A 27755-nucleotide genomic window follows, 5' to 3' on the forward strand; every position below is an offset into this window, starting at 1 on the left:
GAGTTTTTACCATGAATCCTAGAGCATCCTCAGCATGATGTGCCTGGCATAACGACATCACATCCGCATGATGTCATCTGCCGCTGCAGAAGGATTTGGCAACCCTAATTCATAGGTTATGCCAATGCACACTTGGGATCATTAAAGACCACAGTACAGCACTCACATCTGTGAAAGCTTTCCCAAATTAGCATTAGAACAAGCCTTTACGTTACCATGAATAACATCCACTAGTAACAATCTTTGAGAGTTTATAGAAGTTGAGTGTAGACCCATAATACCAAAACACACACAATGTATGCCTAGAAAAGATGGAAACTATGACTCAGAGCTTATATATCACTTTGCCAGAAAATAATACTTGGAAACTTATCAGACCATATTTAGTTAGCAAAAAGATGGAGAAAATTCTTTGAAGAGTGATACAATCCATGAAATGTGTTACACCACAATTAAATATGATGCTTAGTTTCAGGGGCTGCATTAGAAATGTATCTTAAGCTAGATAACAGCTTTTTACTAGAGGCATCATTAAGGAGTGAGAAAAACCAAAGCAGGAGAATGATTTAAGCTGCTTTGAGGAAGGTGGGGTTCAGATGAATTAAATAAAGGTTGTTTTTTCATTTGCCATTTTTTTAAAGTTAAGTCTTTTTTTTAAAAAAAAAACTTCCCTAACATCAGAAATATAGCTAGTGAATATTTGCATATGCACATATTTGCAAATCTATCCATTCAATAAGTTTTCTACAACTGAATTCATTGGAAATAACTTCCAGGTGCACCTTGACCCTTCCCTTTCAACCAAAAAGGCTATTAAATTTCTCATTTGCATAGTGAGCATAAGGAGATATGAGAGTAATATTTCTCCCTCCTTTTCTATGAATCTCAAGTGGTGATCACAGATCATGAACTAGTGGTTCTTCCTGATGTACAGAGCTGATCTGATACTTTGTGATCACTGATTTCCCTTGTATCTACTAAGTGTGCTCTTTAGTACTGCAGGAGAAGGAAGCCTCAAGTTTTCTCCTCTATCACTTCACCATCTCCCCCTTCTTTAAAGCCCTGTTTGCCTGCCTGCATGTGCAAGCAAACATTTCATGTCTTTCTGATGCAGCAGGCTACTTCCTATTACTGGGCAGCAAACTGAGACTGATCCTCTGTCTTCCCCCTGCCCAATTCTCTTCCTCACCTTGTATCATTTTAAAATTCCCTACCATACTGCTTTGTTCTCTGTATATCTTACACTGTATGTTCACATTGTAGCTCACATTGACATTCAATTCTGTACTCATTTGATTTCTATACTGTATGATTTACATGGGCGGGGGGCTGTTCCTGTACTCCATTATCTGCCTTGAGCCTCAAGTGAGAAAGGTCAGCTACAAATAAGCTAAATAAATAAATCATGTACTAAGCATTTGCTCCAGAGGATGAACTAACTCACACAAATAAGACCCCTACTTATATAGAATAAAAAAGTCTAGCCAAAGTCAGTGGGAACAATAATAGAACTGATACAAAGCAGAAACAAGGTGCATATAAATGCTCATTGTGGGATGCAATTATTTAGAAAGATAGGCTGTTCTAGTTGGATGGTATCCCTGTAAGTCATGTAGATGCTGAATCACATTCTCCCCATCCCCTCGCTCCCTCTTCCTGTTGCCTGGGGAAATGAAATCAGGCACCAGAATAAAGGTCAGGTCAGAAGACTCTCAGCTTCTCCTGAATGTCAAAAATAATTGATCAAATGCCCATCCAGTTTAAGATGTATTCTGAAGCATGTACGAATGCACAGTATTTGGGTTAGATTTTGATTTGTAAACTTCTGATTGCATATCTGCAGTTCGTACTCCCCCCCCTCTCCCTCGCTCTCTCCCCCCTTCTCTCCCCCATCTCTCTCTATACACACACACACACAGAGTGAATATCTTCATATATTATATATAATGACAGATATATAAATGTGATGACAGATAACCACTGTTTTTGTCAAATTTTGAACCCCTGAACAGAATCCATAATAAAGTGTGGATTACTTGAGCCTCTCTGGGAACCTGCCCTATCATAGGTTTAGTTGGCAAAGCCCTGAGGGATGGCTTTTTCAGCATTTGTGCCCAGATTGTATAATTCCATCCATCAAGAATTGAGGCCAAATCTGAAATATTTACCATTTTTAATATCCTTCCTTTTTTTCTTAAGTGACAATAGTAATTACAAAAATGTTGTAAAAAGATAAAATACTCTATCTTAGATTCAATATCTTACCTATTATGCACCTTTTTGTATTAATCTTTAAGACATGTATGTATTTGATGTACACTCGTTATTATATATATTAAATTTTTCCCTCTGCTCCCTTTTTTATCTTCTGTATATATTATTTTTTTAAAACACACACACACACACACACACACACACACACATATATATATATATATATATATATATATATATATATATATATATATATATATATATATATATATATATATATATATATATATAAAGAGCTGAGACAAGAACTGAGCCCTCTCAGCCCCACCACCTCACAAGGTGTCTGTTGTGGGGTGAGAATGCATAGGAGATTGTAAGCCGCACTGAGTCTCTGATTCCGAGAGAAGGGCAGGGTATAAATCTGTGGTCTTCTTCTTCACTTCAGTCCTTCCTGATTAAATAGGTTTCTATTCTGGAAGGCCTATGAAAATAATCATATATAGCAACATCTATTAATATGGTATAAACATTACAGATGCTATAGCAATCCACCTATTTCAGTGTCCACTGTGAAAACTGTCAGTCTATTGAGGCAGACAAGCATCATGAATCTTATGTTTGATTCCAGCCAATTCAATTGTCAGTGGGAAAGAAAATTCTGTCAACATTTGGATATTCAAACACTTGCACATACTGCTCAGATGGAAAAAAATTAGATGTAGTTGGATGTGTAACATCTTGTAAAAGATCTGAAAATTGCACACAAAAGCCGTGAAGAGCTGCAATGAAACTGACAACTTGTTCTTCACCTTTGGAGACAGTAGGAGAATTGTCTCCCCAGTAGAGGCAAAAATGGCTGTGGGTTTAAACCCCATTATCTATTCACCTTCACAAAACCAAAGGGCAGTGATGAAAATTAAGAAGGCTTGGATCCTTAGAAGCCTCTTTGCTTCAGAGGTGAAACTGAGTAGAGATTTCAAGTGTCCTGTCAATTTCCTCTCTGCAACAAAAGTACTCCTCAGGACTAGCTGTAGAGCTTGTTAGTTACATAGCTGCTCTTTGCAGACTTTGTGTAGGGACTACATAGTGCAACATTTATGTAATTAATGTATTTTTATTATTGTATTATTGTAATGTCTGCATTTTATGTCATGTAAGCTGCCCTGAGCCTGCTTCAGTAGGGAGGGCGGGATATAAATTAAATAATATTATTATTATTATTATCATCATCATCATCATCATCATCATCATTATTATAACAATATATGAGGGACTTTCCATTTTATCTGCATAATAAACTTGTGAAGTAAGTTAGGGATAAACACAGGAGCTAGTTCAAAGCCATTCAAACAAACTTAACAGCTGGGAGACGGGGAATTGGAATCCTGTCGTCTTTAGGCCATCTCTAATGTGAAATATTGGTGGCCCATATCTTTTATCACTAAGCTTAGAGATGGTGGTGGCTAAGAGAATGAGCTGCAGTCACTGGGTCAAAGTTCAAACACATTCACTAGGTGACCTTAGCGAAGCCTCATAACAGAAAAACATTGTTGTGATGCATATAAGGTTTACAATCACCAGGCTGACTTGTACATATGGGTGGGAGTTCCAGTGGAGATGATAATTAGACTAGATCAAGCAAAAAATCTGGCAGGATCAAAACCATGGCACATATCAATTACTTCTGAAATTTCAGCTGAGAAATAGAACAGTTTCTTGAAACTGAGTAAGAGGAACTGTGAAATACACCGGTTGAGTTGTATAACTATTATAGAACTATAAGGGGGAGAGGGTGTGTATACACACACACATTCACACACAAATATTAATATATAAAAAAACTGTAAGGAAAATTAGAACTTCCGTTATTTTGATTAAAATTCTTCTTGCTTAGATAAGTTTCTTACAATACCAAGCTATGTCCAACAGCTGCACAAAACAAGAAAATGACCCAGAAAGATAGCTACTATGCCTTTCTGAACCTCTAAATGACCTGTTACTAAGCTTATTTCCATCTCTGTGATGTATAATGCACCCTAGTTTTCTTATTCTGGTTAGCTTTCTGGAATGGAATCAGCTTGTAAGACGACAGGCGCTATAATAAGCTGTCGCCTGCTAGCAATTCCTCTTCTGTGAGAGACTTTCCTGAAAGTGTAAATCAGTGCGAATCAGTTCTGTCATGTGAGAATCACTGTGAACAAGCACTCTCTGGATTAAAACCTCACATTTGCAGCTTCTGCATACCTGCCATGAACATTCCCTCTTCGAATAATTTTGAATTTTCTAATCAGCCTTGCAATATTTATTTTGTAATTAAAATATTTCTTAGAAGTCAATCCTACCTGAGATCAAGACCTTGTCTACACATTATATTCCTTATGTGTTACTTCTGGATATAGGGGAATCCAGCTGAAGCACAAGGTGATAATGAGCAAGTGCTGGCATAACCCTTTGTAGCAGGATGTTATAAGAAGCCCTGACAATGTAAAAGCATATATAGCTGGACTCTGCTGTAAAGCTTCTGTTCACTGCCAGATTTGTAGTCACTCCTGGGAACTATCTAGACAAGGGTCATTTTGCATTGCTCAAGGACTGTTGTTCCACAATCACTATCAAGGTTCCATAATACACTATTTATGTGGATCCCTGCATCCCCCATTCTAATCCCACAATTGCGCATTAATGCCTCATGGTAAGATCTTAAGTATGTCCATTCAAATTAAGCACTGTTTTGTAGCACTGTGAAGAATGTTTCCTTTCAGCCAAAGCAGAACTGAAATTCGTTCTTTAATTCATACTCTTCTGATCCCCCACCAAAGAAAGGTTCTCACACATCTGGCCCACAGCTATCTACTCGCAGCAGGGCAAGCTGATGAAAGTAACAGTTCCTTTTTTCAAAGTAAGAGGTTTTTTTAAACATATTGAAAAATAAATGCAAAGAAAAAAATAAAAATTGAAGAAACATACCAATAACATTTCAAAAAATTCTCAGTGACAAATACTTATTACTAAATCCAAACATATAACATGATAACTTACTCTAAAGACATAACTGAGTCACACGCATAAATCTCCTTTCTTTTCTATTTAAAATTTTCTTTGATCATCAAATCCACTAATCATTAAATCATTTTTCCCCTTCCATGCAAAAAGTTGATAAGGGGTTCCCAGTCTAGAAAAAATGTAGACAATGGCTTTTCTCTAATCAAAGAAGTTTAGCCATCTCTGCATATTCCAATGTCTTTAAAAACCATTCTTCTACTGTGGGTATTTTCTCAGCCTTCCAGTTCTGTGCATATAAAGTAGCCTTGCTGCCATTGTCATATATAAAAACAAAGTTCCATGACCATTTTCAAGCTATCTGTTCATCAGTCCCAAAAGGAACGCTTCTAGTTTAATTTGTATGTTGATTTTTAACATCTTCTACATTAGTAAATGTATTTGTATCCAAAAATTTTTGGCTTTATTACAAGCCCACCACATATGGTAAAAAATCCGTTCAAGCTGCTCACATTTCCAACTTTTATTTGAAGTATTTTTATACATTTTAGCCAATTTATCTAGAGTCAAGTACCAGCAAAATATCATTTTGTAAAAACGCTCTTTAAGATTAAGACATACTGTAATTTTCAAATCCTTCAACCAAATTCTTTCCCATTGTTCCATCTGTTATCATATCCAAAGTTCTTAGCTCATTTTACCATACAGTCTTTCACCTATTATTCTTTTTTGTATTTCAACAATTTGTACATTTTAACAGTAACATAAGCATCATCTTTTAGTAATAAAACCCATGGCATGGTGGCAAATCCCAACTCTCTCATTGGTTGGATGTGGGCTATCAACTATTGGCTAATGAAAAATCTGTCACTGTCTCTGACCTTCCATTAGCTGACTTCTCTGCCCCCACCTACTGCAGGCCCAGGAACATTGAACAAACTGCCAAAACTGTCTTACCTCAGAGACAGACACATCTCTGATGCTTCTCTCTGTCTTCTCGGTCAACCAGCCTCAGAAAGGCCTGCTGCTCTACTGAGGCCTCACAAAAGTCATGACAGCCGCCACTGGCAACAGACTTCTGCAGCCCTATCAATGGCTGACACAGACAGGCTCCCAGCATAGGCAGCCTCCAAAGGCCGCTGAAATAGGCCTCCCCCCCCCACCCTGGCGGGGGACCCTCAAATATGCAGTCTCCTTCCCCGCTCTCCAAAAATCCGGAAGCAGGGAGGGGGGGAGAAACAACACAAATTTTGGTGCCACTTGCTCTGGGCCAGTGAGAGAAAAGAACATGCATGTAGGCTTCCCAATCCCCAGGTCCCAGCTGGGGATCCCCCATTTTTACAGGCTTCTCCCCGCCCCCAGCCAGCTGGCCAGTGGGGGAAGCCCCACCCCCACAGTCATCATGTAGTTGTAGAGCTCCTGCAGGTTTAGAAATCTGCAAACTGCTCCATTTGTAAAATGTGTGCCTTTAAGGCTGTGCAGGAAACAGGAAGGACTTCATTGGAAAGGGTCAGTAATAGTTTCCATGGAGAACGGCCCCTTCCTTTCTTTTGCTTTCGTTTTCACAGCAAGTAGAGTTCTGCAGGAAGAAGATCTAGTAAGTATTTGTGTGTGTGTGAGAGAGGGAGGGGGCAGGGGATTCCCTGGTTTGGAGGCCCTCCCCCCCCCCTTTAGAAAGCGTGAAGGGAGGGAAATGTCTACTGGGCACTCTATTATTCCCTATGGAGAATGATTCCCATAGGGAATAATAGGGAATTGATCCGTGGGTATTGGGGGCTCTGGGGGGGGGGGTTGTTTGAGGTAGAGGCACCTAGTTTTTAGTATAGCATCTAGTGCCTCTCCCTAAAATACCCCCCAAGTTTCAAAATGATTGGACCAGAGGGTCCAATTCTATGAGCCCCAAAAGATGGTGCCTATCCTTAATTATTTCCTATGGAAGAAAGGCATTTAAAAAGGTGTGCTGTCCCTTTAAATGTGATAGCCAGAACTCCCTTGGAGTTCAATTATGCTTGTCACACCCTTGTTCCTGGCTCCACCCCCAATGTCTCCTGGCTCTACCCCCAAAGTCTCTTGGCTCCACCCCCCAAAGTCCCCAGATTTTTCTTTAATTGGACTTGGCAACCCTACGCTGAAATAGTCAGGTAGCCTGGCATCACCAGGAACATTTCCTCAGAGGGCATGGCTGCCCCTCCTTTACTGTCTTTTCTGCTTCTTTCCTGTCACTCCCTCTCTCCCTCCTCCCCTCAGCCTCACCCCAGGATGGTTGCCTGAGAAGGAAATCAGGAAGCCTCACAGGGTTGTTCAGATCAAAGGGGGGAAAGGAATGAGGAGAATGCTGTAAGCTGCTTTGGTCCCCCCCACTGTGAAGAAAAACTGTTCTTTTCCTATGTAGAGGCTGCAGGGTTGCCAACTCCAGTTTAGGAAATTCCTGGAGATTTAAGGAGTGGTTCATGGAGAGGGTGGGGTTTGCGGAGGGGTGTGACCTCAGACAGGTATGCCATTTCCTCCTGGTGAATCACTGTTGCCAATCTCCAGGTGAAGGCTGGAGATCACTCAGAATTACAATTGCTCTCCAGAAGGCACAGATCAGCTCCCTTTGAGGTGGAGGGGAAGTTATGCCTTCACTTGGGTGGGTGGGAAGGCACTTACCCAGAGGCCTTTAGTGATACTTTTTCCAGTTGGTGGGAAATTCCTGGAGATTATGTGGTGGTTTGAGAAGGGTATAGAAGTTAGGGCTTCAGAGTGGGGTCTGCCAGACCCAAGTTCTTGCTGTGGAAGCTGACTTGGTGATTTCAGACCAGTCAAAGCCTTCCAGCCTAACTCACCTTCCAACCCTAACCCACTATCTTTAGGGAGCAGCATGGCATAATTAATTATGTTTTGTTAGAGTAAAATGATGCTAGTGACAAATTCTTTTATGAGAGTTAAAAATAAGATCATAAAAATGTTTGTTCTAATCCTGACCTCTATGGCTAGAAAGGGAAGGGGGGAACATGGGCAGCTCATCAGTATGTATTTAAATGCCCCCCTTCTAGTACATATGGGGCAAATGAGTGGAGGAAGTGATTAGAAATTGTTACTTTCATCAACTTGCTTTGCTACCAGTAGATAGCAGTAGTTCAGATGTAAATGCCCCCCTTCTAGTACATATGGGGCAAATGAGTGGAGGAAGTGATTAGAAATTGTTACTTTCATCAACTTGCTTTGCTACCAGTAGATAGCAGTAGTTCAGATGTGTGAGAATCTCTCTTTGGTGGAGGAGCAAGTTGTTTACAATGATTTTAGCAGAAAGATTTAAAATAATTCTGAACAAATTTATACATGAAAATCAATGTGGTTTCATACCCAAAAGACAGCAAAAAGACAATGTTAGAATGGTCTTGGATGTTGGAGTACTTAGAGAAACATAATGAGAAGCAAGGAGTGTTGATATTTTTAGACACAGAGGAAGTCCCCAGATATTTCTTGAATAGGACCTCGCAACCCTATCCTCTATGCTGTACTTTAACATTTACTGCTTTTTATTTTATCTTGTATTCATATTGACAGCTCCAGTCCAAACTTTCAGTCAGAGGAGCATAAATAATAAAGGAAAGGTGTTGCTGCTCCCTTTTCCCCCCAAATTGTAAATGGGTGTTTTGAGAAGGGACTCTGTTTAAGGACTTTTTAATAGCATGCAATCTGAAAATAACAGAGTCCTACCAGTACCATTCCATACTATACAAACTAATTTCATTCAAAGACAAAAACAGTTGCAACAAGCCAGCTTTGGGGAAAAGATGAGATGCCTCTGCCCAAATAGAAACTAGACTACAGCAGTTTTTTAGCAGCAACATTTGAATTCTCCCAAGGGTAGTCAGTATAGGAAAGATTGCTGTAATGGATACTTTTGTAATCCTATAACACTAGAATGTTGTCAACCTGGCACAAATTTTGCAATCCAGTATGAAAATTAAATGCACAGTCTAAAGTGCATTTGGTGTAGCTTTTCTTTTTTTAAAAAAAGCATGGCATGAACATGGGGCCTAAGGCGCTGAAAAGGGAAAATTTTGGAAAACATGTGATTACTTCTTGTTTGGTTGATAAGCAAAGACACATTTTTAAAACCTACCATTTCCTTTATGGGTTTTTGGAGGGTTTTTTTCTTCCTTGTCTGACAACAGTTACAAGATTTGCATATGCTGATGTGCACGGTTGAACTGGAATGGAAACTGAATGAATTCATTTGTAAAGATGAAGTTTAAGTGTATTTTTCTACCTATTAGAGATGCTCTTAAGTTCACTGAAGTGAAACCCTTAATGTTTCAGGTTAACAGCTTCAATTATGGCACTCTGTTTTACTCTGTGGACATTTGAATCATGTGACTCAGATGGCAGTCCACAAGCCAAGTCTGTCAAGCCACTCAACCAGTCTGTCAAGCCCCTACATTTGCATCATTCCCTCTCATCATTTATGTGTCTTTCTCTAGTAGCTACAACAGACCTAACCTTTTTTTCCTTATTTTTTGCAAATATGCAAAGAAACAAATACGTGCAAACAAACTAACATGCTTAGGACACATGGGCTCTTTTAGAACACATGGCCCCATGGTCTTTTTCTTTTGAAATGCACCTCTTAGCTGTATCATAAGAACAAAAAATAGCCACGGTTATGGAGCCAACAGGAAGTGAAAGTATTAGATATGCAAGACAGATTATTGCTCTTGGTTGGCAGGTGAAACTGGCTTATTCACCAATTTCAGTGACAAAAAAGGGAAGGTTCTTTACTCACCATAGCATGGATGCCTTGGAACAGCCACACTCTAAGTCATTATGCCTACTGTTTCTAATTATGTTCTAATTAATGTCTAGATGATAACACACACGAAGCTAAAACAAGCCTCTGTGCATCTACATGATTTCCATTCACCAAAGGCTGATGAAGTAAGAACAGTTACTAACACTGTACAAGATCTCATGTGACTATATCATCATAGATTTAATAAAATGGCTTGCTCATTTAAAAGCACACCCTGTAAAAAAAAAAGATTATATGCAACAGAGAACCCTTCTCTCTGATGTATTAATTTCCCACATAGGGCATGAATTTGATGAAGAGATGCTTTCAAACAAGTAATTCCCTGCTGTGAAATATATATCAGAAAACTGTACCATGTCAGTTATAACACCGTTGAGCTAGTACTTGTCTGAGTTACACTTCTCTGAGACATAAAACTACAGCAGTGGAAATGTCCATCTATCTGGTTAAAAATAATCTGGAGCAGGAATCACAATGCCAATGATAGCACATATTAATTCAAGTGTTAAATTATTTCATATGCACACAACACATCAGTTGTGAATAAAAAATATCTAATACCACCTTAATTTTGGTGCTGCAGAAAATGTGATGAGTGTAAAACTAAGCACATACACAATTAGCACTACATTCAAGAGACCAAAGTTAAATCAAAGCAGTTTGAGGTGAAGGATCAAAAGTATATTACACAGTACGAGGGGACTGGAACAGAAGCTGTAACATGCCTTACACCACAAATAAACACTAAAAGTTTTTTATAACATCGTGCTGTTCTTGCCAGAATCCTTAATCAGGACATTATTGAAAATAGCAGGCTGCCTTAACTGAATTCATATGGCAGGTTTCTGCTAATGAATTTGCACTTACAACTGCCCCTGCAGTAATATTAAGGTTTCACATGGACCAGATGAAAATTCTCACTTGCAGTCTCTTCAACAAAATGACATAATGAGACATGATTTTTCACCCTTTTGTTTAGTTACAAGCAATACAATCTCTGACAAAATGCTTTGATTAAAGACTCCTTAATATAGGTGATTTATGCATCATAGCAATATATTTTATATATCATGTACATGTAAATGTCTAACAGTTGCCAAATTGTATTACTTCTAACAGTTAACAGAAAGATGGTTGATGAGCCTGCAGCCACAGATTTGTAAAATCAGTCACCGATTTCTCATTAAACTGCTTCCATTTCCCAACAGCTTCCTTCACATCTTTATAGTGATTCATATGGGTTTTGAAGTTTCTGTACCATACCCTTAATTTACTGAAACCAACTTTCAATATACAGTTGCTGCTTTTTTCATTCCTACATTAGAAATACAACATCTCTACATTAGAAAGACAACATCTAAAGTCTATCACCCTCATGGAAGTTAACACCACACTGGTGTTAAACTACAGCAGTGGAAATGCTAACTATATGTTAACATGTAGTTAACACCACACTGAAGGTGTTAAATAGCCAGGCAAGCAATGCACCACTAGGGATCAGGACACAGTTGTTGAGTGTGTTGTCCCAGCAACCCACATGTAAAATAACATTGGTAACATCTCAAGGGTAGCCTCAACAACTATAATTTGTTCAGGTGTGACATAGTCTTCTATCAAAAATTCCACAAACACAGTCACAAGAGTCTTCTCAGCATGCCAGCAACCATAAATCCCTTCCAACCAACCACACCTGCAGATAAGCACAATGGAAGATTCATTCTCCTTTCTCAACTTCTATTCATCTAGCAACCCTCCTTTCTCCAAAGTGATCATGGTCACTTTAATGGTTCTCCCTCCTCCCATTTTACCTTTATAGCAACACAGTAAGATAGGTTAGGCTGAGAGACAATAATAATAATAATAATAATAATAATAATAATAATAATAATAATAATAATAATAATAATATATTTTATTTGTATCTCGCCCTCCCCGCCGAAGCAGGTTCAGGTCACCCAATAAGCTTTATGGCTGAGTAGGGATTTCCCATTGGCTCATCCCAGTCCTAGTTTTACATTTCAATCGCTACAGCATATTGGCTCTCATTCTGGTTTCTCCATCTAGTTGCAGAGAGCTAGGAACTAACCCACTCTCCCCTTTCATACTGGGAAAGAAACTAGATTCCATTCCATCCTTGAGTCTTCTAGCTTGTGCACAGCATTTAGAACTGGGGTGAGTAGGGGTGGATTAACCTTTCATTTTGCACTGGGCTAGGAGAAATTCAAGTAGCAACAACATCTCTTACCACGTTTAAAGTGTCTCTGAAGAGGGACCCCTGAATAATTAATGAATACCTCAATAATAATAATAATAATAGAAAATATGATTGTGCCTTCAAAAGAGAATGTCTGATGCAACATTTAGAGTGACTGTTAAGAGGCCCCTCAGAGGAGCTTCTGCTAAACTGTTAAAACCAGACAGGCTAAGCATGTGAATCCAAGATAACAGGGGCCCCGCAGGGAAAGAGCTTCTTGCTGATAACACAGAGGGACAGAGCAGGGGAAAACTACAAGAAATTACTGGAAGGAAAGCAGGAGGTGGAGCATTTGAATTAGATAAGAGGGGGCTTGTCTGCTTGTTTTGGGGATGAATAAAAATGGTCAGAAGGCTGATGATTTTAACTTAGTCATTTTGAGCTTATGCTGACAAGTTCTACTTTGATGTCAAAGTAAAATACCTCACTTCAAACCAAGCAATGTGTGGGGCTTCGTTATTTACCTGCTACATAAAATGGTTGCTATTGGCTGGAGAATGATGAGGTAAGGATTTTTCCTTTTCTTGGATGACTGCATAACCGTCTGCCCTCTACCCTCATGGCAGAAAGAACGGACTAGGCATTTTTTACTGAGCCCAGCTCTCTCTGCCTTGGTGGTGGGGGGGGGTGCCCAGTCAGTCAATCAAGAACCCGAGTCTGGTTGAACCGATGTGTGTATGGAATTGGAAGATCTTCAGGATTGTGAGTATGAATTGTTTGGGAAATTGGATTACCTCTCCTTAGGAGGGAAGAAGGGCCTGATCATCCCTTAAGCCTTGTTCAGTAGGCTCCATTCTGGCGCTGAAGCACAAAGGCTAGGAACTGGGAGGATTTCTGTGGTGTGTGTGTGAATAAGAAACGAAGCCTCTAAGTGAGAGGGATTTTCTCTTGTGTAGTTCCCAGTAGGGAGATCTTGCTGGGTCACGAGAGAAAGGGAGTGTAAAGCCTTAGGGCTCCCTGGCTGCCAGACCCCTTACTGGCAGCACCTGTTTTCTGTTTGAGAGCCAGTTTGGTGTAGTGGTTAAGTGTGCAGACTCTTATCCGGGAGAACCGGGTTTGATTCCCCACTCCTGCACTTGCTCCTGCTGGAATGGCTATGAATCAGTCATAGTTATCACAGAGCTTGTCCTTGAAAGGGCAGCTTCTGGGAGAGCCCTCTTAGCCCCACCCACCTCACAGGGTGTTTATTGTGGGGGAGGGAGATAAAGGAGATTGTGAGCTGCTCTGAGACTCTTGAATGGAGAGTGGAATATAAATCCAATATCTTCTTTTTCTTCTGTTTTCCCTAGAATTGTCTCGTCTAAATGTTTGGTGCCATGGGGAATTTAGAAGCCAGAATTCTGGAAAATGTTAGAGAATGGTAGTTCCACATGGGCAGGCAAGGCTCCTTTGTCCCTAAACCTTCCCTTCAAGAAAAATCTAACTTTTGGATTTGAATGTCTTTTAGAATGGAGAGACCTGGCTTTGTAAGGTAGCAAGGACCTCTCTCCCCTTAATAAAAAAAAGAACAGAAGAGCAATGATTTGGATTAAAATTAGAAAACTCCATATTAAAATTAGAAAACTCCATATTGGAAGGCTGGGCTGCATAGCCAAGGCATGCCTCTGAGTGACCTTCTTCCTCACACAGACACCTTCTCAAGATGGAAAATACTGGGATGTGCCAGTGTGAATGGATAATCCCATCACTGTCTCTCCTCCCGTGACCCATCTATACCCCATATCTGTTAATATACTATTGCATTACCCCATTGTAGTGTCATTTCAGTCTTTCTTGGGAATGTTGAAAACCAAATTGTCACCTAGCTGCCCTTTTTGAGTGGGCATACAGAATTGATTTGTTTAATAATGATGATGGTCAGTCTCCTTCAGATTTAAAAAAAAAAAAAAAACTTTCAGAGACTGAAAGGGGGGAATGAAGAGGGATCCCTGAATAATTAATGAATACCTCAATAATAATAATAATGGAAAATATGGTTATGCCTTCAAAAGAAAATGTCTGATGCAACATTTAGAGTGACTGTTAAGAGGCCCCTCAGAGGAGCTTCTGCTAAACTGTTAAAACCAGACAGGCTAAGCATGTGAATCCAAGATAACAGGAGCCCCGCAGGGAACGAGCTTCTTGCTGATAACATAGAGGGACAGAGCAGGGGAAAACTACAAGAAATTACTGGAAGGAAAGCAGGAGGTGGAGCATTTGAATTAGATAAGAGGGGGCTTGTCTGCTTGTTTTGGGGATGAATAAAAATGGTCAGAAGCCTGATGATTTTAACTTAGTCATTTTGAGCTTATGCTGACAAGTTCTACTTTGATGTCAAAGTAAAATACCTCGCTTCAAACCAAGCAATGTGTGGGGCTTCGTTATTTACCTGCTACATCTCCATGGTCACTGCAAATGACTGAGTCCCGTTCCTCCTTGATTCAGTCCTTTCCTTACATTAACTTATGGCTATACTTAGAAACTGCTAGAAACTCTCTTGCAGCTTTAAATAGACCCATAAGTTAACATCATTTCTATGTCTCTCCCTGTTGGTGTTAAGAGGCTGACCACTGCACTAACCTGAATCCTCTGTACACTTAAAAGGACTCAGGAAAGGAGCAGCCACAAATAGCTGATGGTTTTTAACACAAACCAAAATGTGTGGACCCATGCTTTTACCCATCATAAATACATGGTGCACATTCCTGCCACCTGTTGATGTTATGTCTGAGATTTACTACATTCTAGAGATCCAGTGAAGCTTCACAACTGTAATTTGGTAAATGGCAAAACTTGCCTTTTAATCAATTGTTCTAAATAGGCTTACTTTTCTTGAGTGCACAAATGCCTTCCTGCACTGCCACTTAGAAACAGTGGTTCCATCAGGACTGGAATTCAGAATAGACGTCTAGCCGCTTTCCTCCATTTACAAACTCAAAAGGTAGGCCACAAAAGCATGCTGCAGCTTTACATTTGAAGTATACATTAGCAACTAAAGCCCCCATTCCCGACTACTATGCCCAGAGTCCGAAACTACCTAGCTGCAGTATTGCTAGGGTTGCGAACCTGCAGGTGGTAACTGCAGATTTCCCAGTATTACAACTAATCTCTAGGTGACAGAGAGCAGTTCACCTGGAGAAAAAGGTTCCTTTAGAAGGTGGACTTTATGATGTTGCACCTCACTGAAGCTCCTTCCCTACCCAAACCCTGTCCTCCTCAGTCTCCAACCCCCAAATCTCCAGGTATTTTCCAATCTCAAACTGGCAGCCCTAAGTACTGTTTAGGAATTATAATGTGGGTGGTGGGGGAATCTATATCCCACCCCCATTCCTCCTGCAAGAATTTCTGAGAGAAAGATGACACATGTACAATATAAGCTTACCGTCGAAGAGTGTGTGATTTTCCTAGCATGAGTAATTACTTGATTTCTGGTATTCTGTAAATTACATTGCCATTTATAAAAAGTTCAAATTAATTTCAGTAAAAAGGGCAGTTTCACTGAGACCATCTACAAAGGGTTAGAATAATAACCTTTGGAGCACATACGCACTAACAAGGCTATTGGCCACACCTACTTACCTTGATAAATGCTGAGCACACAGAAATACGAGCGGCACACAAACTGGAAAGGCATTGAGTTTTTAATTACAAATGGATAGCAGTTTGAGGCCAAGGGAACTAGTCTTGTAATAAAAACTAGTATTATAACCTGAGGAAATTCATATTATGAACCTATCACATTCAAATGTTGACAGTACCTTTATTAAACTGTGCAATTTATCTATACAGATTAAAGTAATTATCTATACTATTGATAAGAGTGTTAACATTCTTTAAAAAAATGAAATATAACTACTTTTTAGTGCTGCTCTTTGGCCATATAAGTAATGGTAATAGGGCTATTGAAAAGGAAGTAGCTTCCTTGGCTGCATTTAATAAAATAGATAATTGCACTAAGGAACACAAGTACGAATATCCTCCCAAACTTCTGTTCAAGGGTGGTTGTTTCCTGGTGACAGTGCATTCCAAAATACGAAACAGTTTGTTATCTTCAAACACAGCTGCCAAACTGCAGATGGACCCTAAATACACAAAGCATGCCAAGCCTACAAAATACCCAAGACTTGCCCAGCAAATATTATAGTATGACACTGCTATGATGTCCTGAACTAGGTCAAATCTCAGCAGGAAATCTCATTGACTATTCTTATCCCCAGTTCACTTGAAAAGCTTTACCTTTCTGTTTTCTTAATCAGCACAGCCCTGAAGATTTGTTCCTGGAGAGTCCTTTCATTCTCGTTAGTTGGCTGCACAAAGGGATGGACAGCAGCCAAGATGAAACCCTGCTGGTACAATTCTTGCAACTGAGCTGGAAGATCACGCAAGGAAGAAAGCCTGATTGCAGATGATCCTGGTAGCTCAGCTGGAACAACAAAAAAAAAAGGCTGATCAATAATCATAAATTGGATTATGCAACAAAATATTACATCTTTCATTACTATATAATTTTACAGCTACATCCTCTTCAATAACAAAGGGCTTTACTCAAATCTATACCATTATTTACCTTATTTATAGTCTCTCACAGAATCAAGAATTAGTAATTACAGAGATTTTACTTGGGATTCCATATTTCTCAAAGAAATTGTTAACATCACCCTACCCACTCAAGTTACCATGCAGTAGTTCCACATAAGCCTAACTTAATATACAAAAGGGAAAAAAACCACAACGAAAAAGTAGTACTGATGAACAGTTTCAGAGGATAACAGTTATTATTTGGGCAAACCAAGTTATCAATGACTAACAGCACAATCCAAAGTGAGGGCACTATCAGTACAAGGAGCCAGCATAATTTGGAGTTATTCCAGTATAAAAGGCATCAACACCAGTGCAAGGCATAAGTGATGCTGCATCACACAATTACACCAGGGCAGCTGCACCACAGCCACATGCCAGCAGAGTGATGGCATGAACCCTGGCATCCTGTGGGGCATGACATCAGTCAGGCAGCTCCCAAAACATTATCAGTGAAGGAACACTCCCTAGAACAGGTGCAAAATTGTGCTGGCAAAAATGCTGGTGTACCCCCCCATCCATGGTTACTACAAATTCACTCCCCCCCCCACACACACACAGCTGCAGCCATACCATGGGAACCCAAGTAGCTCAGGATACCAACCAAGTGTGCACCCAATCAGCACACACATCCTGTTGGTACCCAATCACAGCCCCCCACCCTACAAAGGGTTCCAGGAGGTTGCCCCATAACTCCAGAGGTGGGACACCTGGCATTAAATGCTGTTTGACAGCTCCCTGCCATGTGGCCTTAGAGCGAGCACACATGCACCTCGGTGGCAGGTAAAACACAGACCGGGCACCTAGCACTGCTGGGTGAGCACATGGGGAAGTACCCTGCAGGGAAAGTGAAGTCCAGACTTTGTGGCTGTCCTCTCCCAGATTTCAGCATGAACAGATACACCAGGCCCTCCACTGGAATCTCAAGAGGAAGCCATGTATGAACAGGTAAGCAAGGCTCCCATCCTCCAATCCACTTACCTCCCCTGGGTCCACAACAGTGGCAATAAGCCTCAGTGCACACAGCATCTCTCCCTCCCAAACCTGGCAGCTGAGGGGGAAAGCTATGGGATCCTCCCCAAAGATCCCATGCAGCATGTGAGTAGGTGTGTCAGGGCCTGCCTAAGACAGCAACATGGAGAGGGAGGTGACAGTGACTCCCATGCACAAGGCTGCTCATCTTGCCAGTTGGCAACACACACATCTCACAAAATCCAGTGGTGGGTGGTGAGCCCCACCAACCTATGTGCTATGCAATTCCACATGATGCTCAAACCCTTTCCCTTCCAGGATGAGAATGCCCTGAAGGTGCTGACAAATTGCATCTCCTGGTATAAGAAAGTTCCAACAGGACACTGACTCAAGTGAGGAGAGTGTGGAAACTGCCACATGGCTTGTGGCATCTGAGTGACAGATTGGGTGCCCCTATTGCCCCATGGAAGCTCCTGCAGAACTGGAGATGGTTCTTTGAGCTGCCATGACAGAGGCATTGGCAGGCAGAGGCTCCGAGGGCATTGGCAAATGGGGCCCTATACACAACCAGCTGCAGCCAGTGGCAGCACTGTGTTTGCTGTGTCCTTGCAAGCAGCCCTACCTGGCAGTTTCTGACTCATCCAAATGGGAGCATGTGATGGGAGGGGTGGGTCTGGTTATTTGGGGAAAGGCCTTGCAGTGTTGGAGCTGACCCCACTGACAAGGGGGAGGGCTGGCATCATCTGCCAGTTCTGTGCCCAGGCTGACTAGTGGGGAGCCTTCCAACATTTGGCACAGGCATCTGGAGGGGATTCTCACCATTTTGAGAAATATAGGTGAGACAAAGGGGCACACTGGGGGGACACTGGGAGACCTCTTAGAATCTCTCTGTGCTGCTCAATACCTCCACACTGCTAGCCCCACCACCACCACTTGTACTCCAGCAAGGGTTGCACAGGGGTTGGCACAGGAATGCCATTGACAGCATGAGCACCTTGCCGGCTGGCATAATTGCTGGTGAGTGGAGGACATCTGCACATCCCTGTTATAACAGCGCACCACACAGTCTCACTGAATCGCTTCTATATGCGACTTATGGCTACCCTAGCCCCTCTTCCGCCTCAGTTCTTCCTTTTGAATTTTACCTTACGACTATGAAACTCAAGGGGTGGGTGTAATATGGATTTCTCAATACTAGTCTCTTCGGGGTTCTTGTTTTGCTTTCAGATGGATATAAACTCAGTGTTTGGGGACCACAGCAGCTTTGATAGCTTTCCCAATATACCGGCACCAGAGAACTTTAAAGTAAACCACAGAAATTTATTAACGTACACACACTGTCTTCAACTGGGGAATGGGAAATATATACATGGGCTATATTGTATCTCAAGCAGTTAACAGTTTCTTCGTAGTTCAGGCTTTATAATATCTAGTTCACTTAGGTCTCTCAGGTTTCACAGATCATATAGTTTTTACTCTCCAACACTATTCTAGGTTGGCCTCTTGGGTATAATGTGCCAAGTCCCTTAAGTCGACTGGTGTCTCTTCTCCCAGCCCTTCAGACTTCTAGACCCACATCTTTCCCTCAACCACCTCTTTAGCTCTTAAGAGAAGTGTCTCTGTGTCTGTGACCTCTCAGGTCTTTTACTGTGACTCTTCTTTAGTCATACACAGCCCCTTGGCTGTCTTTATAGAGTGAACAGTGAGCTTTGCTTCTCTAGAAGACTCTCCTCAGCTCCTGTCTCAGCTCCTTCTCATACCAACTGCTCTCTTCAGCAGTCTCCCTCAGACTCCGTCTGTCACTAACTGCCCTCAGCCATTAGCTGCCAATCACCTCTGAGAGTTCTGAGCACTCTGGCCCCCACCCTCAGGTCACCTGACGCAGGCTCTATGAGTCCTTAGTTTTCTCGTTAACCCATTCATTACTGTCACACCTGCTTGTGTTAGTCGTGTCCCGGGGGAACCTGTGCACTCTGTGTGCAGAGCAACAGCTTGGGGTGTCTGTAGGGTGCACAGAGGATGGCCCCCTCCCCACTGAGAAATGACCAGGGTTTTTGATGGAAGCTGGTCTCTTTAAGGAGGGGTGTGCTGCATGGGAGGAGTGTCGCTCCTTTGGCCCACACCTTGGCGGCCCCTGCCTGTTATGGACACTTGGCTTGGCCCCCTCAACTCATTACTCCCATTGGTCCTGCATGTCCTGTCTATCATGCCACTCCCACCTAGCCACTACACTGGGGATGGTATGCTGCAGAGGAAACACCACAGACACCACAATGGCAGCCCCTGGCAACATGCCAGGGCACCTTTTTTCCCTCTCCAGCTGCCACATAATCTTCCCCTTAGGGAGCCAACTAGCAGTGCCACAGTTGCAAAGTGGCTGGCCACTGCAGCACAGGCACAGCACAAAACTGCTCTGCCCCTGCTGGATATACATGTAAAAAAGAAAATACCCCCTTCCTGAAACAATGCATGAGTCAAAGTGATTAAATGAATACTCTGAGTATACCACAGTCGTTCACCATCTCTCCATCTATGAAAGTATTAACTCAATTTCTCAGTATCTGCTTCGTTAAATTTCTTTCCTGTTTGAGAGAAATTCATGCTCCTTTATATCCCAGTATTCTGAGATTCAGTATGCCTGGGTCCCGTTAATCATCAATTGGAATAACAGTTTACTGAAGATAATCTGATCCTTGAAACAAGCCTCTTCTGTGGAAAAATCTTGTGGGATACATGCTGTATGAAAGACATTGGACTCTACAGACATTCTTGTTTCTGCTGCATTTTCTATAAGAATGCATAGCTACTGCTTTTTGAATAATGAAAAAAGTTGTCATAGCAGCTAATAAATATTCAAAACTAATAATAAAAGGCATAATTTAAATAATAATAGCTGTTGCCCTGTACTTTTTCTATAGTTTCTCTTAACCTACAAGAACCAAGTTCCAGGAATATACAATGGATCTTGTGATTGAGGAACCCAGACATGATATTATTATATCTTTAAACAGAGAGGGAAAACTCAAGAAATGCATATACTGACAGATAATATGCCACAGAGTTCTCTCTCAGCATACAAATTAAGGAAAATGCATAACAAAATCTAATAAGTAATGTAATGCAAATGCATAAGATAAACATAAATAACCAAGCAATCTGTCAATCAGAATGATCTTGTACCAAGCACACAGAATTTTTTAAAAGTGTACTTCACTTTAAAAGTAACAACAACAGCAACAACACAAAAACTCTTCATTTCAAGTACTGTTCCCAATTAGCCATTTTGGACCTGATTTTTGATGGCATATCAGGCCCACCGAAATTATTTAATGCTTAAATACAAAGCCCCTTCAAATTCTACCAATTCCAGTTCTTATCTAATGGAACATAGCCTTTTTTCATCACTGCCACGTACTGAGCTGATGTCTTCATTAAGCTACCAAACCCCAAGATCTTTTGATCACCACTAGTTCAAACCCTATGAGCAATTATTTAAAATTGGAATTCCCCCCTGTTCCACTTACATTGAACCTCACTCGTCACATTGTTGTCCCACTCACCCAGTTTGGACAGTTCCTTTCAGAGCTTGTCAAAAATCTGATTTGGTTCTCATCGTGATGAAGAATTTGTAATTAAATATTGGCAACATCACTGCTTGCTCTCTCAATTCAGATCATTTATTAACGAACTACACAGCACCAACCCAGCTGCTTGATTGTTTTCTTCCTTCCTTCCACTGTGAGAAATGTCCATTTAACTCCTACTCTGCTTCCGGTTGTTTAATTGATTTCTGATCCATAAGTGAACCCATTATAAGATAGGGTTGCCAGGTCTGTGTTGGAAAATAACTGGAGACTTTGGGGGTGGAGCCAGGAGAGGGCAGGGTATGAGGAGGGGAGGGAGGGCCTCAACATGGTACAATGCCATAGAGTCAATCCTTCAAAGCAGCCATTTTCTCCAAGGGAACTGATCTCTGCCAGCTGGAGATCGGTTGTAAAAGCAGGAGATCTCCAGGTCCTATCTGAAGGCTAGCAACCCTATGATAAGTTTCTTTAGGAGCCTAGAGTAGCAATCTTTGTCAAAAAATTGTTGGAAATCAAAGTAGATAATGTGTAACAGATCACACTTCTCCTTTTGGGGTTAAGAAGCACATGCTGTCATCACAACAGACTCATGGTGACCCCACTCACAGAGTGTTCTAGGCAAGAGATAAGCAGATGTGGTTTGCCATTGCCTTCCTCTGCATAGCAACCCCAATCTTACTTCGTAGTCACTCATCCACAGCTTAACTCCCAAGTTCTCATGAGTCTATGCTACGCTGAGCTAAAGGCACCAGTTAATCACTAGGAGGGCCTGATGGCCAGCTAGTAGGCAAAATTTATCCCATGTATATTTTATTGTACTCTAGTTAGTGTGATGAGTTTGGGTATGGTCTTCCTTACTGGCTCTCTGCCCTTCATCTTGATGTGACATACAGCTGTTGGACCTGGCATGGGGTGGGAAAAGGAAATACTAACAAAAGTGAGGCATCTTGGCAACAGAATTACATATATATTTGGACTAGGGAATGATCTAATTATCAAGTTGGTCAGTTAAGTGATGAGTGGGCTTTGGGGAAAGCATTTTGCTTGATCCTAATACATTCTACCAGTCAGCTTGGATTAATCTTTCATTTCTCCTTGAGCCTGCAAGAAACCAAGCCCTTTTAATACCAAATACCTGTATTTTCTAGTGGACATTCCAGAGACCATCTCCTTCTCACCAGTTCACAAACCATTAGGAATAAAAGGAAGGACAGGGCCAGATATTCTCATTAACTCTCCTCAAAAGATTGGGTAAGTGGAAAAGACAAAAGAGAGAAGCAAGCAGAAGAAGAAACTCTCCTTTCTTCCACTCTGCCGTGCAGGAGGGATAGCAGTGTTCTGTGGGTTTGTACTCATATGTATAATTATGCCTGTGCATATGATTAGCAGCCCAATTAATTGTGATTTTCTTCAGATGCCATCTGACTGTAACTGTTCATGTTTGTTTGCTTACAAATTTCAGTTCACATTTCCTTATTTGTATTACACCTTACATTCCTGCTTTCCACATTTTAAAAACCTATTTAGTGTTTATTTAGAAGCAAAAAAGTCTACACATGATATATTTAGTGGATTTCAATTGTGCTACAATTTCAAGTAGCCTGAATAGATGGATACTACATATACTTGCAAAATACAAGGTACTTTGAAGTTTTATAATGAACAATTTATTTTAAGTATCATGTAACATCTCATAGCCATTCAGTTCTATTAATGGTAAAGTAAGGCAGAATTCAAAATACAAATTCTAAATGAGCCATCAGGTAGAAAGCATCCACAACTTAAAATGTGATTTCATGCATTTGTTTTAATTACACTGTAATCCATCTTGAATTCTGTAATATAGAAAGCCTGTTAATATTTTACCTCAATCAATCAATAACCATTCAGTAATTATGTCTGTGCTAAATTTGTATCACCAGCCCTTTTTTTACAAGGATCTTGGAGTTGCTTTAAATCTCACAACCACACAATGAGGTAGTTAGGTGGTAGGACACTGTGACTTCCACAGGGCCACATGAAGATTTCATTCTTAAATCTGGTCCTGAAGGGAAAAAATTAGGATTCTAGGCAAGGTTAAAGGCCAGCACCTCAAAAATAGCATTCAGAAGTGCAAACAGCCAGACAGACATGCACGGATTAGGGGTCTCAAAGAATGGATAAGAAAGTGGTGCTTGGAGGGAAGGTATAGATTTGTTAGGCACTAGGATTGCCAATCCACAGGTGGAGGCAGTAGATCCCCCCAGTTTGGAGGCCCTCCCCCTGCTTCAGGGTCATCAGAAAGCGGGGTGGGGGGGAATGTCTACTGGGTACTCTATTATTCCCTATTGAGACAGATTCCCATAGGATATAATGGAGAATTAATCCACAGGGTATCTGGAGCTCTGGTGGGGGGGCTGTTTTTTGAGATAGAGGCACCAGATTTTCAGCACAGCATCCAGAACATCTCCCTAAAATACCCTCCAGGTTTCAAAAGGATTGTACCAGGGGGTCCAATTCTATGAGCCCCAAAATAAAGAGCCCTATCCTTCATTATTTCCAATGGAGGGAAGGCATTTAAAAGGAGTGCAGTCCCTTTAAATGTGATGGCCAGAACTCCCTTTGGAGTTCAATTATGCTAGTCATGCCCTTGCCCCTGGCTGCATCCCCAATGTCTCCTGGCTCCACCCCCAAAGTCCCCAGATATTTCTTGAATTGGACTTGCTAACACGATTAGGTACTAAGGAACTTTATAGGACAAGCCAAACCTGTACAAAAGAGATGGGCTTCAGTTGAACAAAAGGGAACAAGGCTGCTGGTGATTAATATCAAAAAGATGGCAGAGAAGCTTTTCAACTAATCCCAGGGGGAAAGCTGGTAGGAACCAGTTTGGGACAAGCAAGTACAAATGGGTGACATTTGAGGAAAACTGACTTTATTTATTCAACAGCAGTAAAAGCCTGTCATTGCAGACCACTTGAAGTTTCTGCACAACTAGATGCACAGAATGCTTTTATGAAGTTATATTATAAAATAGTACATTAAAGATTTGAGAATATCTGGAAAGCAAAAAAATATAAAAACATATAAACTAGTGGACAGTCTTTACTAAATCACTGTATTGTAGCATATCCTTAAAATTGCAGCAGTCTTCTCTCATGCACATTATGAGACAGCAGTGTACATTCTGTATAATCTGAATATTAACAATAGAGCTTTCCACTATAAAGGAAAGCGATGACCATTAAACAGTTGGGGAAACTCTCTCCTTGAGAATTCAACTGCTGTTCAACAGAATTTCTTACCTAACTTTGAAGCCAGAATTAAATTTCAAGCTGACAGAATACAACATTAACACTTAAATTAATATATGCTGTGATCACACACACTAATAATGCACTTTCCAACTGGATTTTACTGTGTGAACTTGCGAAACCCAGTTGGAAAGTGGATTGAAAGTGCATTATATAGTGTGCATGATCATAGACATAGTCTAATTCTTGGACATCCTAAGAGCCACTTAAATTCTATTGGGAGGAAGTGGATGGCTCTTGAGTAAATAAGTTATGTTCAACAAGGCAGACAGATTGCAAAGCACAATGAATTAGGACTCTCCATCCATAGGTTTTCCGAATCTAAGGGCCTAAAATGAACAAGTTTTACAACTAGACTTCCCAACCCTCCCGCCCTGGCGGGGGACCCCAGGATTTCCACCCTCTTCCCCCGCTCCCCCAAAAAACGGAAGCGGGGGAGGGGGGAAACGGCGCTGGGGAGCATAGTGAGCCACCCCATCCCGGAGCGGGCGAGGCCACCACGCCGCCCCCTCCCCGCCCACCGCAGCTGCTCCTCCGAGATGGGCCCAGGCTGAGCGCAGGCAAAACCAGGGAAGGGCGGAGGCAGGCCAGGAGCATGGCGAGCCCCGAATCCGGGCCCTTCTAGGACCCGGACTCGCGGCTCGCCACACCCCCGGCCCGCCGCCACCCCCCCTCCGATTCCACCCCAGAGGCGGAGTGGGCGAGGCTGCCGCACCGCTGTCGCCTCTTCTCCGCTTGCCGTGGCTGCTCCTCCGAGATGGGCTCAGCCTGAGCCCATCTTGGAGGAGCAGCCACGGCGAGCGGAGAAGAGGCGGCAGCAGCGCGGCGGCCTCACCTGCTCTGAGACAGGGCGGCTCGCCATGCTCCCCGGCGCCGTTTCCCCCTCCCCCCTAGCTCCACCCCAGTGTCTCCTGGCTCCACCCCCAAAGTCTCCTGGCTCCACCCCCAAAGTCCCCAGATATTTCTGGGGTTGGACTTGGCAACCCTATTTACAATTTGCATTTGTCTCCTAGTCTTGCATTTCTTGCCTTTGTCTCCTTGTCTCTCTTGCAGATGGATTATGTAACTTTGCATTAAAGTATGAACACACCTTGAAGCACAAAAATAGTGCCATGAAATATCTTTGCTCTAAGTAACACTGAATCAGCAAACAAAAAAAGGGAGCACAGTAATAGCTCCAGGAGACCAGAAAGATCATCACTAAACCCAAAACTAGGATAACTAGCAGGAGCCCAGAGAATGGCTGAGACCAGTAAAATGCAGGGCAACGCAAGAGGTATTGCTGCAAAGGCCCAGATTAATCCATACTAGGCAGAGAAGCAGTCAATACATTGTTCTAGTATTAGTCAGATCCAGATAGAACTATTATAGATCTCCCTCCTAGATGCAGACATGCTATGGCGGGTGGGTGGGAAAAGTCTTCAGTGTCAAGTATTTCTTCTGTTCCAGACTGAGATTCTGCAGGAATACTAATTTGATAGGGTTGCCAAGTGAGGTTGCCAGCCCTCCAAGTGGGGGCTGGAGATCTCATGGAATTAGAACTGATCGCCAGGTGACAAAGACCAGCCAGGCACTCTCTCCTGCCTCTCTCTGATGTTCGGAAACATCAGAAAAGGGCGGGGAAAGCTCCTGGCCAGCACGCAATCTCAGTATTGCTTCCTAAGTGTCCTCCACACAGAGGATGCTTAGGGCTTGATACTGAGACTGCGCACCAGCCAGGCATGCTCCCCCACCCCTCTCTGATGTTCAGAAACATCAAGAGGGGCGGGGAAAGCTCCTGGCCAGCGTTTCCTGTCTCCTGGCTCCACCCCCAAATTATAGTGGGCCACGAAGGAGTCATATAAAAATAACCAGACCATGGGGGGGGGGGGGAGTTTGGGAAACTCTGCTTTAAGCAATCCGTGCATCTGCCTTGTCAGCTGAGAACTAGACAATGGAAGGTTAAAATGTAACACACACACACACAAGATTGGTTCCTATACTGGAATAATAATGCAAAGGTAGCATTATTTCCAACGTTTTAGAATGCTCGGTAAAAGTTAGTTTCTTTTGTCCAGTTTTACAAATACATTTTCAGCGAATACAAGGATCATTGAAAAAAAATACATTACAAATTTCTGAAACAACCACCACTAAATTGATTGACATACGAAATTAATGAAACTGGATCTACAAAAAAATACAGTATCTGCTATGTTGCATCAAGGAAGCTATCCAAAACATAAATACTGTTAAATAACCATATATTATTTATTTTAAAAATTGAGATAGGACCTGCAAATAGAGAAGTTTAAAGAACCCATGTACAAACAAAATGTCAAAGAGATAGCAATGGAGCTAAGAGCCAGTAAGGGGGGGAGGATAGGAGAGACTAGAAAAAATGTTGTTTTCTTGATATATCATGTTAAGCTTCTCTTTCAACTGAATAAATAATAATCCTATTTTTAAAAAGTTATAAATATGCAGAGGATATCAATAGTAGATAAGGGTACCCTATCATCATCAAGCCGCATTCCAAAGTGACAGCTGCCCCGCCCACACATGTGCACGCACACACAAAAACAAACGCGGTATGTTTCCTCATGGGGGAGTGACGCAAAACAGTCCCCGAGGGGGCGGCTAGGGATCCGCCCCCCCAAGGAATGCCGGCTGTTTCCTAAGGGGGAAAGGAGGGTCAGCCACTAGTGTAGCAGGCTTCATATTGTTTTGGGGAAAAGCGTTATTTGGAGAATTGTGGAGATGCAACGGTTTTCAAAAACAGACGCTTTGCTTTAGGACCCCCTAAGTCAATAGTTTGCAGGTGGGAAGTGCAGGTGCCAGAAATGTCGTTGTACAATATATCTGAAATGTTGCCTGCCGGCCGCCCCTGATTGTCACAGGGCGTGTCCCCTGCAACATTTAAACACACCAATGAGTGTCGGTGATGCTTTCCCACGGAACTCTTTAAAATAGGGCTTTGGACCAGGCTGTTCATGATGATATGAACCCAGTGGAGACCGATGGGGGGAAAGCCGATGCTGGTGAGGAACCTGTCTACGAGGAGTTGATGCATCTTTCACCCAAAAGCGATGGCAAGGAGTCAG

At 41.8% G+C, this 27755-nt stretch overlaps 1 protein-coding gene across 1 annotated transcript in view; it reads right to left on the bottom strand.

The window, feature by feature from the left end:
* The window catches only part of RFTN1 (raftlin, lipid raft linker 1), a 144341-nt gene that overhangs the window by 95415 nt on the left and 21171 nt on the right, over positions 1–27755 (bottom strand). Inside the window, exon 2 of the mRNA XM_060248729.1 lies at positions 16482–16668. Coding sequence (XP_060104712.1) covers positions 16482–16668 — 187 coding nt within the window. The remainder of the gene's footprint in view (positions 1–16481; positions 16669–27755) is intronic.

This window comes from Heteronotia binoei, chromosome 10, assembly GCF_032191835.1.
Source record: "Heteronotia binoei isolate CCM8104 ecotype False Entrance Well chromosome 10, APGP_CSIRO_Hbin_v1, whole genome shotgun sequence".
Classification (NCBI taxonomy): domain Eukaryota; kingdom Metazoa; phylum Chordata; class Lepidosauria; order Squamata; family Gekkonidae; genus Heteronotia; species Heteronotia binoei.